The sequence below is a fragment of the Aspergillus fischeri genome, genomic scaffold, assembly GCF_000149645.3.
Source record: "Aspergillus fischeri NRRL 181 1099437636245 genomic scaffold, whole genome shotgun sequence".
NCBI classification, from domain to species: Eukaryota; Fungi; Ascomycota; class Eurotiomycetes; order Eurotiales; family Aspergillaceae; genus Aspergillus; species Aspergillus fischeri.
The window spans coordinates 491,151-504,241 of NW_001509773.1; the positions used below are offsets into that span (position 1 = coordinate 491,151).

At 49.7% G+C, this 13,091-nt stretch overlaps 4 protein-coding genes and 2 non-coding genes across 6 annotated transcripts; 3 read left to right on the plus strand and 3 right to left on the minus strand.

Moving 5' to 3' along the window:
* Positions 1-101: 101 nt before the first annotated feature.
* Positions 102-2,024, minus strand: NFIA_103100 (calponin homology domain protein; the record flags this gene model as incomplete). The annotated part of the gene is made up of 2 exons (XM_001266720.1): positions 102-1,800; positions 1,825-2,024. 2 exons carry the CDS (start codon positions 2,022-2,024, stop codon positions 102-104), a joined length of 1,899 nt encoding a protein of 632 aa, XP_001266721.1.
* Positions 2,025-2,244: 220 nt separating this feature from the next.
* NFIA_103110 (uncharacterized protein) lies at positions 2,245-3,322 on the plus strand (the record flags this gene model as incomplete). Its single annotated transcript, XM_001266721.1, has 4 exons — positions 2,245-2,400; positions 2,549-2,642; positions 2,710-2,826; positions 2,907-3,322. 4 exons carry the CDS (start codon positions 2,245-2,247, stop codon positions 3,320-3,322), a joined length of 783 nt encoding a protein of 260 aa, XP_001266722.1.
* Positions 3,323-3,965: 643 nt separating this feature from the next.
* Positions 3,966-5,612, minus strand: wetA (developmental regulatory protein WetA; the record flags this gene model as incomplete). The annotated part of the gene is made up of 1 exon (XM_001266722.1): positions 3,966-5,612. One exon carries the CDS (start codon positions 5,610-5,612, stop codon positions 3,966-3,968), a length of 1,647 nt encoding a protein of 548 aa, XP_001266723.1.
* A 3,240-nt stretch (positions 5,613-8,852) lies between these two features.
* NFIA_103130 (uncharacterized protein) lies at positions 8,853-9,953 on the plus strand (the record flags this gene model as incomplete). Its single annotated transcript, XM_001266723.1, has 1 exon — positions 8,853-9,953. One exon carries the CDS (start codon positions 8,853-8,855, stop codon positions 9,951-9,953), a length of 1,101 nt encoding a protein of 366 aa, XP_001266724.1.
* Positions 9,954-10,700: 747 nt separating this feature from the next.
* Positions 10,701-10,814, minus strand: NFIA_103140. The gene has a single exon. It is a non-coding gene; the product is annotated as a tRNA-Leu (tRNA).
* Positions 10,815-11,094: 280 nt separating this feature from the next.
* NFIA_103150 lies at positions 11,095-11,208 on the plus strand. Its single transcript has one exon. It is a non-coding gene; the product is annotated as a tRNA-Leu (tRNA).
* Positions 11,209-13,091: the final 1,883 nt, after the last annotated feature.

Sequence of the window (13,091 nt, forward strand, 5' to 3'; positions counted from 1 at the left end):
AATGTTAAATTGCCTATGTACAAATGATCGGAGCAAATCGAGGTTGAAGACAACAGCAACGCCAAGTAGTGCAGTATAACAAGGTAAATTTGGCCAGCCATCTATGGCGGCGGGCGCGGCCCAATGATCTGCCGCCTTGCTCCTCCTACGCCCAGTCCGGGTCCGCCTCGGTTCTGGTTATCACCGCCCATGAAACCGTACTGGTGCACATCCCAGGCGCCCTGGCCCGGCCCGATGCCAACGTTAGGATCTTTCAGACCCTTTGCGGCTGCCTCGCGCGTCTGCTTCTGACTCTCTTCCCACTCACGCTGGCGCTCACGCTCGCGCTCCATTTCCCGCTCCAGTAGGGACTTGGAGGCCCATCCACCTGCTTTTGTCTTCTGCTGCGCAGCTACTCGGCGGTTATTTTCTTCGTCGACCTCTGCGGTGGTGGTGTAGTCCTGTGGGCGGTGAGTCGAGGGCTTAGGGGCGACAGGTGGCCGGTTAGATGCGAGGAAGCGGTCGACACGGCTCTCCTGGCCCTGGGACTTGTTGGCATAAGCGGCAGGGTCGGGGAGCGGCCGAGGCGATGCGGCCGCTGATTGCGATGTAGTCGGTTCCGGAAGGGGTCGGGGCGGCATCGGAGGCGGCGCATTGCTGGGCTCGGACTCGGCGGTTTCATCGTGGGCTTGATGCTTCTGCCATTCGGTACGCAGCATTCGTCGTTCTTGCTCGAGAGACGAGAGGCTGTAGCTGGGCTTCGGAGGAACAGGCACAGGACGCGGACTCTGCGATTGCGGCTTGCCCGTTTCTTTCTCCTTCAGCTCCTGACGCTCACGCTGATACTGGCGCTCCCGTTCCTGGGCGAGTTCCAGCTCCCGCTCCAATTCCTTGATGCGCTGACTTTCCCTGGACTCGCCAGTAAGGCCGGCTTGATATTGACTGAGAAATTGCCCTGTCAGACGGACATCACCTGCCTCCCGCTGACGCTGTCTTGCTTTGTTCAGTCTCTCCTCTGCCTCCTTCTCCTCCTGTTGGAGCTTCCGTTCCTCTTCTTCCCACTTTCGCTGTTCCTCATCCCACTGTCGACGCTCCTCCTCCAGCCGACGCCGCTCCACCTCCTTCAGACGAGCGGTCTCTTCTGCCCACCTGCGTTCCTCTTCCGCCTTGGCGCGCTCTTCCTCCGCCTCCCGCTCTTGACGGCGGATGCGTTCAGCCTCTTCTCTCTCGATACGCTGGCGCTCCTCTTCCTCCCGCCTGCGCTTTTCCTTCTCTTCCAAGCTTGGAACAAACGGCGAAGGTGTCGTGATCTGTCGACGAGCGCCAAAGGCCACTCCTTGGTTGCCCTGACTGGCACCGCCCATGTACCCATATTGATGGATATTCCAGGCCGGCATTGTCACCTGCTCGTCTGACTTCTTGCTCCAGCTGCTCACAGCCGGCGACTTGGCGGGGCTAGATGTCCCAGAATTGTTGCTGACGTTGCTGAGTCCCCGAGATCGTAGAGGAGTATTGGCCGATTGACTCGAGCCGGTCAAATGAGGACTCACGGCGCCTCCTTTGCTCTGAACACCAATTGCCCGGGGAAATTTGCTGGGTTGAAGAGCATTAGCCCTCCTACTGAAGGCCATCAGGCACTGCAGGACCTGCGCCGGGTCCTTTGATTCGTAGAGATCGACAGTCAAAAAGACATCGTGGGGCGGTAGGCTCAGAGGAGGTATTTGACATGCGCGTAGGAAATGCGAGATGTTTTCCATCTGTACGAACGGCATAGATGACTGCTTATACTTGACGCCGGGGGAAACGGCTAGGTTGACGAGCCTGAAAAGTCCATCCAATTAGTACTTATTTGCAGTGTTTCTGCTTGGAGATACTTGCCTGCAAAGCGCGACTCCATCTTTAAGCGCATCCAGGAGATCCCCTGCTGGGAGTTTCTCATGAAGCGTCTCTTCAATCCATGCGCGGACCTCTGCGGCAGCCTGCGGGGTATAGCGGGACAAGCGCAAACTGCGCAGGTCCTTATCTAATGATGTAACTGATGCCATACCGGGGCCGAATAGAAATCAATGTGACTTTGCGTTCATACAGAAACTCCACTGAAGACTCGAGGAATCAGGATCGGACAGATCGAGGGATGTCAACCCCTGTTTATGCTGCCCGACAGGAACGGTGGGAAGAACCGCGGATCTATGTGGGCTTCAAGGGGTAGCGTAATAGGGGGAAAAGAGGTTCTAGAAGAAGCTTGGTTAAGGGGGGTATTGAGAAATGATGAACGGAGAACCTATGTATAAGGAGTTGAAGATGGAAAGAGACTCTACAAGGACAGAAGCGATGGTGAAAAGAAGAACCGCCGAGAAGAAGATAGTTGACGCTGATCTATGGAATGGAATGTGGTTGTCGGCCAAACAAATTACGCCTATTGTAAGTAAAATACGATTACGAGCACTGCCCGATGACGTTTTTCTGCGCCCTCAATAATATTATCGATAGCCTCCTTCTACGTCGCAACTCAGCAAGCCACGTTTTCATCGCGCCTTAATCGGTGTTTGTTCTAGGCTGCCATCAATAGTTCCATCTCACCTGGGTCCTAATGAGTCCAGTGAACAGCTTGTGGTTCAAGTGGAAAAGCCTTCGATTGCCGTGGCGAAGATCCTTCCTTGTCGGTAGGCATCCCCAGCACTAACTGTCTGTTACTACGTTGCCTCCAGGTCCTCTGACATCTGATTGCAGGCACCGACTTGTCCGGAAACACATACTGGGAATTCAAAGACTCACTGAATGCCGGGCGATACCGGCGGATCGTCAAGTACAACTCCAAAACCCACTATGCGGACGTGCAAGTGACTCGTGAGTGTCCTGAAACATCTAAAACAATGGCAGTGAAATTGTGAACTTGTCTAGGTAAGCTAACGGAAAGTCTTTTACAGCCCAGTGGCACCAATGGCTTCGATACGTCCGCGCCGACCCTCCCTCGCTTGAAGAACAGCAGCAGGATGTCCTCCGCCAGATCCAAATCAAGCAACTCGCCCAATTAGCCGATATGCGCTGGGCAAGCAAGCCCTCCTACCTCGACAAGCCGCAGACACAGCAGCCAGGGCCCGCGACCAGAACGAGCGATGCGACATTGAATCCACCGATGGGAGCGGTCGGCGAGGGTCCCAAGACGCATAACGCAGTTTCTGGCGCTGAGGCTACAAAAGCAGCGGGAACGACGACGCCAACACCAACACCAACACCCGATGTGACACCGACAGCGAAAGAGGATCCGTGGGCTAAAGCTCGAACGAGCGATAGTGAGAACTGGCAGCCCGAGTCCTGGACACCGTCTTCTTCGCGGAGGTGACTAGGCAAATACTAAATCGATTTCATTATACACTTCTACATCCCTTTCCTCAGAAAAGCTGTTCGAGGCAAATTTCTCTGCTTCTGTTTAGATTCAGTTGGCAACCTGGCGTTCTACTGCACATCGTTTAGGACATTTGAGGGGATCTTTGCATACCTATATATCTCATCACAACTCTTTGTGGAATACACATGCCCTGTACAATATACGACATCTCTCTAACACCATCTTCTTCCATATAAACTATATGATTGTACTGAATGCAACATCCTTCTGAAGAGAGCCGGGGACAAAGCCCGTTGTACATCTGACAGGCATAACCCTAACGGGAATCTTTACAACGTCAGCCTGTGTGATGAAACCTGTTCAATAGTTGAGCAAGTAATCCTTAGGTAAACCGGACAGCTAGTCATAATCTTCAAGAGCAAAGTAATAGACTTAAGGAACATTAGGATAATGTATTCCATGATTAGGTATATGTGTATCAAAAAGCCGTGGTGATCTAAGCACCTTTTTTGTAAGTCACCTCCGCCTGAAACCCAATGAAAATCAAAACGCCCAAACGACCATTGCAATAAAATCAAACAGGTATAGAGCGAAAAAACACAATGTGAACAAGATATTAGGTATACATGAGCAGGATTTAGCAGAGGACAGCCTCGAGTGCTTCCACATCTCCGCCAGCTTTTCGTACTGCATTGATGGCAGCCTCGCTGAGCTTGCGGCGTCGATCGCGGGCCTCTTGCTCGCGTCTTGCTTTAGTCTTGGAACTCCCACTCGGAGCGACTCCAGTAAGAATTTTCTTGCTGTCGTTTGGAGTGAAGTTGACAAACGACACTGTCAGCGACTTGTTGGATCCCGATCGGGGACTCGACGAGTTTGGCCCTTTGACGGGCTTAGGTGTGTTCATTGACTGAGAAGACAACTTCCTGCCGTGGTAGCCGCGGCGGTGAGGACTAGTCTTTGTGTTGGCTCCGTTACGCAAGGGTGATCCTTGTGTTGGTGAGCCGCGGCCTCTTGGAGACAAAGATGGTGATCGTGACGCATGTTGAACAGGAGGAGTCGCATAGGCGGACAAGTTCATATACTTTTGAGGAGTGACGGGAATGTGGCTGTATGTATTTTGATTCTCCTGGGGCATAGGGGCTGAAGTCACGACAGACGAGAATGATGGGTCTGCCGAGGTAGACCCATCGAATGAGGAATCAAATTGGATCATCAATCCCCCCTGCATTAGATCATGCTGGTTGTTGCTTTGAATTGACCTTTGTGGAGCCGGAGAGGACACCACGTGCTGATATGAAGGTTGTCGCGGTACTCGAGAGGGCATGGATGGCCACCACGCTTGACCATCGTGGGCTTGGAGCTCAGGCGTGAAAGGGAGTGCAGGGCCACCAAGGGAGTCGGAATGCCAAGAGGACAAGGATTGAGGATCGGAGGAATGTGGAGAGGAAAATATGTCGTCGCCTGAAGGGGGGCTCGATGTGGCCATTGTGGAATTATTCGATTGACTTAAATAGTTATGCTGCTGCTGCTGCTGCGCCAGCAACCTGGCTGACGGTGATGGCATAGAGATTGCTGGTGACTGGTTAAAGATGCCAGTCTCGTAATGCGAAGGCATCTCTGTAGGATTTCTCGACAAGCCCTCGGTAGAATGGTTCATATGGGTGACAACATTGTCCGCAGGGATGTTCTCATGCTGCACAAGGATATCAGATGGAGGGGGCGACAGCGGCAAGTGCTCGTCCGAGTTATGAAGACTGAAGTTCTGAAATCGCTGAGCCCATGCTTCGGGATACATCATTCTGCCTGCCTGCAGCTGGGAAGGGCGCATTAAGCTCGGGGAGAAGCTCTGCTTGCGCAGCAGTTTACGCTCATGGGAATCTCGGTGACGACGGATAGATTTCGGAGTGACCAGAGCACTTTTGGTGGCTTTATGGCGGGGAGTTGCCGGGGGAGTGGACGGTGATCGGGAAGATGCTTTGCAGGTAACTGCAGGGGCAGGATGTGAAGTAGGAAGAGCTTCAAGGTGGAAGCTTAGGTCTGAGACAGCTGAGGGATGCACAGTGTCCTGAAAAGTAAAGCTGCCTTGGCCTGCAGATGAGGCTGCATCTTGCGGCAGAGACCATAAGTCTGTGGCCCACGGTTGTGGTGAATGATGGGTGGGTTTGGTGGGGACTGGGGGTGAATGATCGCCACAATCGCTTGACAACGAGTCAAGGGAGAAGATTTGGTCAAAGTCGCTTGGAATTGAAACGTCTTTGTTGCCATCAACCATCGATGAGTCCATGTCGACGTACTGACTGAACAAATCGTTGAAGGCATGATCGAATGGTTGAGCGAACATCTTGGGCTGCTCTGTCTTTCCGTTTGCGGCAAAGAGCTGAGAAGTGTCAGAGACCGGTTAACGGGTGCCAGGCGGATCAGATATGATTGGCAAGGAGACCGCGGGAACAAAGTATGGCTCGAAGAGAGTTCGGGTGTCGATCCGGTGTTCCGTCGATGCAATGCAAAGCAGGTTGGCTATGGTGGAATGCAATGTAGGAATAGTTTGATAGATTGACAATCAAAGAAAACGCTGCAGAAGATGCAAAGAAGACAAAGCAAACAAACAACAGACAGACGGCCCTATTTGAATTGTCGCGATGGCTGCCAGCCTCGAGGATTCTACGTACATTCCTTCTGCTCTAAAGATGGGAGAGGAATGTACATGGAGGAGTCGGAGAGGGCCTCGATATGGCCCACCTGATCCCCCGGTGGGTGATGCGAATGATTCAAGAGAGTGCCCCAGATGCCCGTACCAATTAGAAGGCGTGGGAAAAGCAAGTGGCTGATGCGAATATCCTACCCTTATCCACTCTCTGGGCAAAAGTGGACTGGGTTGTCGTTGGCCACCCGCTGGAATGCAACCCTCCCTATACCAGAACCAGAAAGAGGAAGAATCAACAGAAGAGGAATGTGTGGTCCTCAGCAGCCAGGTAAAGCTCATCACCTTGGGGAGAGCTTATGACAGCTGCTCGATAGCGGTCCATGGGACGGGAGACGATCATGGGAAATCCGTTAGCTTGAGCGGTATGATCCGTAAGGAACCAGAGAAGAGTACCCAGGATGGCGAAATGCCATTATCAGCGTCGATTTGGTCAATCCACAGCGTTCAAAGTGTAAGCGTCATACGGTCTTCCTACACCGTCAGCACGCATCACAAACACCACACTAGCCAGCACAGGGCCACAATGCCCTGGTCTTCTCCTTTGACTCCTTTGGATCCTGCTTAATGGTTGATGTTTCAGTGGAGCTGTTGGTTAGCAATGATTCGCTCCCTTCAACGGCACAGCCGTCGATAAGCTCGTTGCGAATGTGTGTCTGGAATGCGAGGGCTGGGAAGAATGCCCGCCCACAACAACAATGCAAAGAAACAGCCTGGCTCTTGAGGTTCAGGCACACACACAGTTCTAGCAGCAGTCAGTCTCGAGGCATGACCTATGAGAAAGGCCTGCGCGATTGCCCTCATGCCAAATTTTCTAAAATTATCCTGCTCTATACACGTAACGGATATCCACCAGGAGAGGAAAGAACTAATTCTTGCCTTAGGTCGTCATGGCTTGCAGATTTTGCCCTGTACGAAGCGATTTGGAATTATTTAGAAAGGTACTCAATGAGAATCAACCTTTAGGAGGCACGAACCAACTGTGTCATGGTGTGATCTGTTCTTTGTTCTCTGCGGAAAAGCAACTCATGTGGTTGGCAAGCCCGGTAAGTATGACCCGTAGAAGGAATCTCGTACCCAGAGTTAGGGTGTTCATCCCCAGCCAGTTTCTTTGTTCTCCAAAGACGTCTCTGTGTCCCATAGCCATGTGGTAACTGGAAGCTCCCTGCTACAAGGACACACATGATGTTCAGGCTTCGGGGAGCCAATCTTGCGCCTAGGGATTCTTCAGTCCATCAAGCTCGAAGGAGCCAGGGCTAAAGATAGGACAAAGGCTCAGAAACCAAGAATAGCAAGTGTGGGCCTTGTTTTCGCCTTGTCAAGACTAGACAAGATCTGTCTGAACGCGTCGCTGAATGTCCTGCCAGTGCTTAGAAAAATTAGGTTCTGGCAAGGGGGATCATCTTCTCGGGTCGATAAGTAGTAACAACAGCAAGCCACAAGAAAGAATTCCATGGCTAGTGGTAGTAACTTGGTGTTAACAAGACGTAAACCACTGTTTGAATTGTGGTTTAGCGTAAGACCTCAAAGAGAGGGCAATAGAGCACGGTTTCATAATCACAAAGAAACACCTTCAGATGTGCAGGCTTAGTAGAGGGAAAAATTTCGAGCTCATTGTGACAATCTGCTGTGACTTATTACGGTATGAAGATTGGGTCGTCAGCTCTAGTATCATTCAGTTACCATCAGCATTTTCAAGCCTCGTCAGCGGCAGAGATTAGTGTGTTCAATAAAATCCTTGATGATATCTCGGGTCCGGCACAATTTCACAAAGACACCCATCATCATACAAGCCGAGTGGCTTCGCAGAGAATCATAGAACTCATCCCTTCTTAATACCGGAGGAAATTCACTCCGGTTCTGGTCAGGAAAGGCAGCCGCTAAGCCAATTCTAGGAAGCCTCCGGCTGATTGCATTGGGAGGCAACAGGAGGTCAGGTGCCGATGACGGAAATCTGACTCCTCGCAGCCGCCGCGCAGTTGACCTCTTTCTTCCCCTTCACCAAGGCACTGTATATTGTGCTGAACTTCCTTGGATAGTCCATCGCATTTTCTTTGACTCGATGTGAAGCGTCGATGTCTCTCTGTGTCTGAGATTTTTTCGTACGAAAGCCGTCACCAACTTTCGACTGTTACCCCTCGAACCCCCGCTGTTGCCAGAACATCCCACGCAAAGTGGGTATGACTTCACAAGGACGACTTGGTATCATCAAGGACTCGAACTGATCGCAACTGCTGTAGAAGCAGATCCAACCCGTTATTATCGCAATTGAGATACACGGGCCCCAAGTTCTAGCAGTACGCAACGCGTTGTGCTCCCAAACATCACATAACTGCAACCTCGCGCCTTCAAAATAATTTCTCTTCATTATTCGACAGCCTATATGTCTTACACCAACGAGACTATCAGAACCAGATTTCTTTTGCAAGACAGACAAGGAAACAAAGCAAAAATTTTGATTAAACCGAAATCAGTCGATCACAATTGCATGCTCTAATAACCATTATATTGCTCGACTGGTCAAACAAAACTTCAATATCATCAGGTGCTTCTGAAATGGGTCTCAAGTTTATTCCAGCTGAGGGGGTCCTCGTCTGCCTCCCTTAGGTGAATAACTACATTCACACACGAGCTTCGCCATGGACTCCCACCGATTCTTCGGAGGCCCTCGAAGCCACACCTCGAGATCACTATACTACGAACTCCTCTCCTTGCACCCATATCCAATTTGCGAACTCCTATCTCATTGAGACAAGGAGCGCAATATTTCAGTCACACTGTGATTCTGCCTCCAAGAAGTTAAAGGCTATTCAGCTCATCAAGATGAGCACGCACACATTGAATAAGAAGTCCTGGGAGTCCCTCTCGTCGACTTTCTCCAACCTCGAAATATCTGTTTCCCAGGACAGTTGCTATGCCTCGGACGAGCTCTCCATCAGTCCGACCAATCCTATCACTGCTGGCACGTCGCTAGCCTCCTTTACGCCAGCCCGCCAGGATTCTTTACACTCGCTATTGAAGCCCATTTTGAAGAGGCCGTATTCTGATATTGAGGAAGATGAGGAACCTGAGTCTGGCTATGGAACAGACGATTCTGACTACGACTACGCTTCTGTGTCTGATGAACATGACGACGAAATGTATGCGGTTTCCACATGGGACGAGGCCTCGGATGTCTCCGATGCCATCTCGGAAAACTGCGATGACGATGGTGAATCAGTGGACGGTTCATTCATTTCGTTTGAATCCGTGGTGCGTTTCGACACCAATGTGCGTTATATTGAGGCGCCAGAGCATGAGGAAGAAGAGGCCGAGACACCGCGAACCGAATTAACCTGCCATGAATTAATGGAAATGGCGAGGGCATCTGGCACTCTTCGCCTGCAGGGCGAACAAGTCGCCGAGTTTGATTCGAGTGACAAAATGCCCGAACATGATGAACTCAGTGATTCGATCAAACAATGGCCAGAGGAACACCCGAGTGACATTGTCGACTTGGATAAGAGACTATTCATTGCCTACATCAACGGCATCAACGGAATTGCCGACCCCGGATACAAAGCGCGTCTCCGCGAAAGAATTGATGATATCAGAAAGGGACATGCGCAATCTCCATACATGGAGTCTGATAACGCGCAAGGGGTGTACCTCGATAATGTACTGAACCACGTCCTGGGTACATTCCGCAACATTATTGTTCAGGAGGAGCTTGACGAACTGGCCACTCTCACTGAGCGAAGGGAAGCCCGGCAACAGACCGAGGCGCCTGAAGGACTCGATAACAAGCTACTGGATAAGATTGAACATCTTCTTTCCGAGAGACTGGGAGGAAATGATGTCGAAATCGGCCAGGATGAGCTAAGCTTTTTCGCTGGCGGCGTTGCTTATGCCCTTCAGAATTGGGCCTCGTATACATCACACTGAACAGGAGTTCGTGGACCGGAAGCTCTTCTACGATGTTTGAAAAATGAAAACAATGGCTATATGCATTCAACAACGTTATGAAGTTATGTACATAAAAGTTCACATCATTTCGGGTACTCGAATATCATTTGCCCTGCTTACTTCCATTTCTGACTCCCTGTAGCTTGATTGTTGTGTATGCTTAGGGCCAATTTCAAATTCTAGAGAGGCCTGCTTCTGACACCATGCAATGCAGCCTCGAAGACCGGCTCTCTTGTCAGACAGGCGGTTAACTAGGAACTATACGTTTAGTCTCATAGCTCTACTGTCTACCATCTCATGAAGCCAGGATGTTCCATGACGCAACTTACATGGATCAACCCAGACACATTGATAGTGACTGTTGACACATGTGACCAAACACAGTGAAACACTCCGAGCTTGGTGACTCAAAGCTGATTCCAATTCAGTCCAAGGAGGTTTGAAGGGCGCTCGCGTGGTTCAGTCTCAAGTAGTGTTGGAATGAGAGTGTTTTGCGTCTCATGCATTCGCTCAAATTATGAGTAGTGATATCTGGGAAGTAATCTTGCTGGTCGTATACCGATACCAACGGCGGACCCATTGATACCTAGACTTTCAGCTCCCCGCTGCGAGCCCGAGACGATGCTGACTAGTATCATTGTAAGACAGCAGAATGCCATACTCCCTATTGAGGACAAAGACTAAGGCATTCATTCAATATTGAATAGAAAAATGATAAAAAGAATATGGTAAGACTGGGAGTCGAACCCAGGCCTCTTGCGAGAGTGCATGACAAATCTAGTTTTCTAGAGAAAGCTAACCAGCTTGAGTGCACCACCTTAACCACTCGGTCATCTTACCATTACTATGCTGAATAACGCCACATCTTGCTACCTATTCTCATGTTGTGTCTGCAGTAAATGTAAAGTTCTCCGTATCCGAGAGCACTGTTTAAACTTAGTGCTAAGTCAGGCAATCATTTTCTCGACGTACCTAAGCATTAATTATCAGCAACGTTAGAATTACCTTATTATTACGAACTTCTAAGGGTCCTCTCGGCTCCTTTATCAAAATTGCCTTTGCCCACCTTTCTTTACAATCGTTAATGAGTTCAAAAGTTGCGCCAACATCCACCCAAAATGGTAAGATGACCGAGTGGTTAAGGTGGTGCACTCAAGCTGGTTAGCTTTCTCTAGAAAACTAGATTTGTCATGCACTCTCGCAAGAGGCCTGGGTTCGACTCCCAGTCTTACCATATCCTTTTTTTTTCTGGGTTTCTGGGCACACTCAAGTGCCACACTTCCAGTCCGTGCCTTTCCAAGACCTATTTTATAGGACTTAAAGTCTACTCCGTAATATTAGTAAGTTGCATGGATGGCTGCTATAGCAGTAATCAGTCTGCAAATCCGTATAAGGTCGTATGCGATCAAGTCACTGTGCAACCTAGATCCCGCAGGCTGTCGGTCCAGTCATCTACGCCAGTATCAAAAGGTTAGCAGAGCGAGTACCGAACTCCAATGGCTCGGTTTGCTGGATCCTACGCAGTCGCTCAGCCGGTCAGCCCTAACACATGCTTGGCAGCTGAAGACCCCGAAATGATTACGTATCCCTCCTTGGTGAATTAGACCAATTATCCATGTTCTGCGAGGCAGTGAAGAGTGAAGAGTCTCAGATAAGCGAGTAGATCCATCATTAGCAGTTAAACAGTCCCACTACTAAATGCCACCTCGCCCAGGATAACAACTGTATCGGAGGAAAACGTGCCAATAAAATGGGCCGAATGCACCATCAATATGGTATGCTCTCCGATCTCGATGAGCCATTTACATAGTGTATCAGCTGAACTATCTATTAACACTCGGCTGCAACCATGGTTCATAAGCTTTCCGGCTAAGTCGCAAGTCGAATACAATTCCATCTGGGCAAACCGATAGGCCGTTATTGACACTGTGTCTGACTCGTGGATAGATCCATTGGTTAAGAGGCGACATCGCTGATCCACAGTCTGTATTCCTCCAGAGCAAGGCTTGAAGGCGTTGTGAAGACCACGTGTGGCTTACGCTGAGTGAATTTTCTTCTACTGCGACAAGAGTGAAGCATGATTACGGCTATTATGTCATCCCAGATGTGAGTTGGTGATACAATTATGCAAAGATAAGACAATGGGAAGTTGCTGACCCATCTCTGTGTAACTGCTTGCCTTGTGGGAGTCAAGACAAGTGTACCATAGTAGAAGTTGATCTTAGAAGGAATGGGACTAAGAGGATCTTCAGTTTGACATGCGATCTATGGAAAATGCAGAGAGCCAGGAAAACGATGGATTGCTATTTGCTGCAACTGGTGGACCATCCCCATCACCGTTGTCTAATAGTCTGAAAAAAGAGTTTTCAGCGGATGATATTACGGAGTGTCTACGGAACCGACTACCTACCATTCAGACTAGACTGTTACTTTGATTTGATTTTTGTCATGGTGGAAATGCCGTGAAAGCGAGTCTGAAAGAGAAAAAGCAAATAAAATCCGTTTGAGCCTGATCCGATGGAGTGCTTAGAAAATACTTGCAGGGATGTCGGTCTTCTTCTCCTTTTCCAGCCAAATTCGGTTTCTTCCCCTGACCCTGGAATCGGGACGCTTAGATGGTGGGGCTGTTTCTGATCCACTGCGCTTTCGTCTTCTTGAATTCGCCCCCATTTTAGTCGTCCTTTCCGTAGTACTTAGGACTGCTACCTTAGGAGTCATCCACCTGGATATTCCATATCTCTTGCCTGTAGCACTGCTAACTGGAATAGTGAAGTGACAAATACCATGCAAATCTGGCTGCTTCTCAATTTCCAGTACTGCTCCGGAGTGTAGTGCTACCATGACTGCGAATTCATAATTTGCTATGTACCTCTGGAGGTCCTACTCTAAATGGACTGATAGACAATGAATGTACAAAGTGGCAACAGCCGGTGTCGATCTCAGGATCAGTCCCTTGTGTTGAGTGAAACTGTATCCAACTCGTGGGCATGTTGGTCGTGCTGCAGACGTAGGAGGACTGAAGAGAGTATCTACACTGGCTTATAGAAATGTAACCTCATCAAAACTACTTACAGGCGATTGCCATATTGTGATACTTCTGGCGTTAGAGCCACGAAC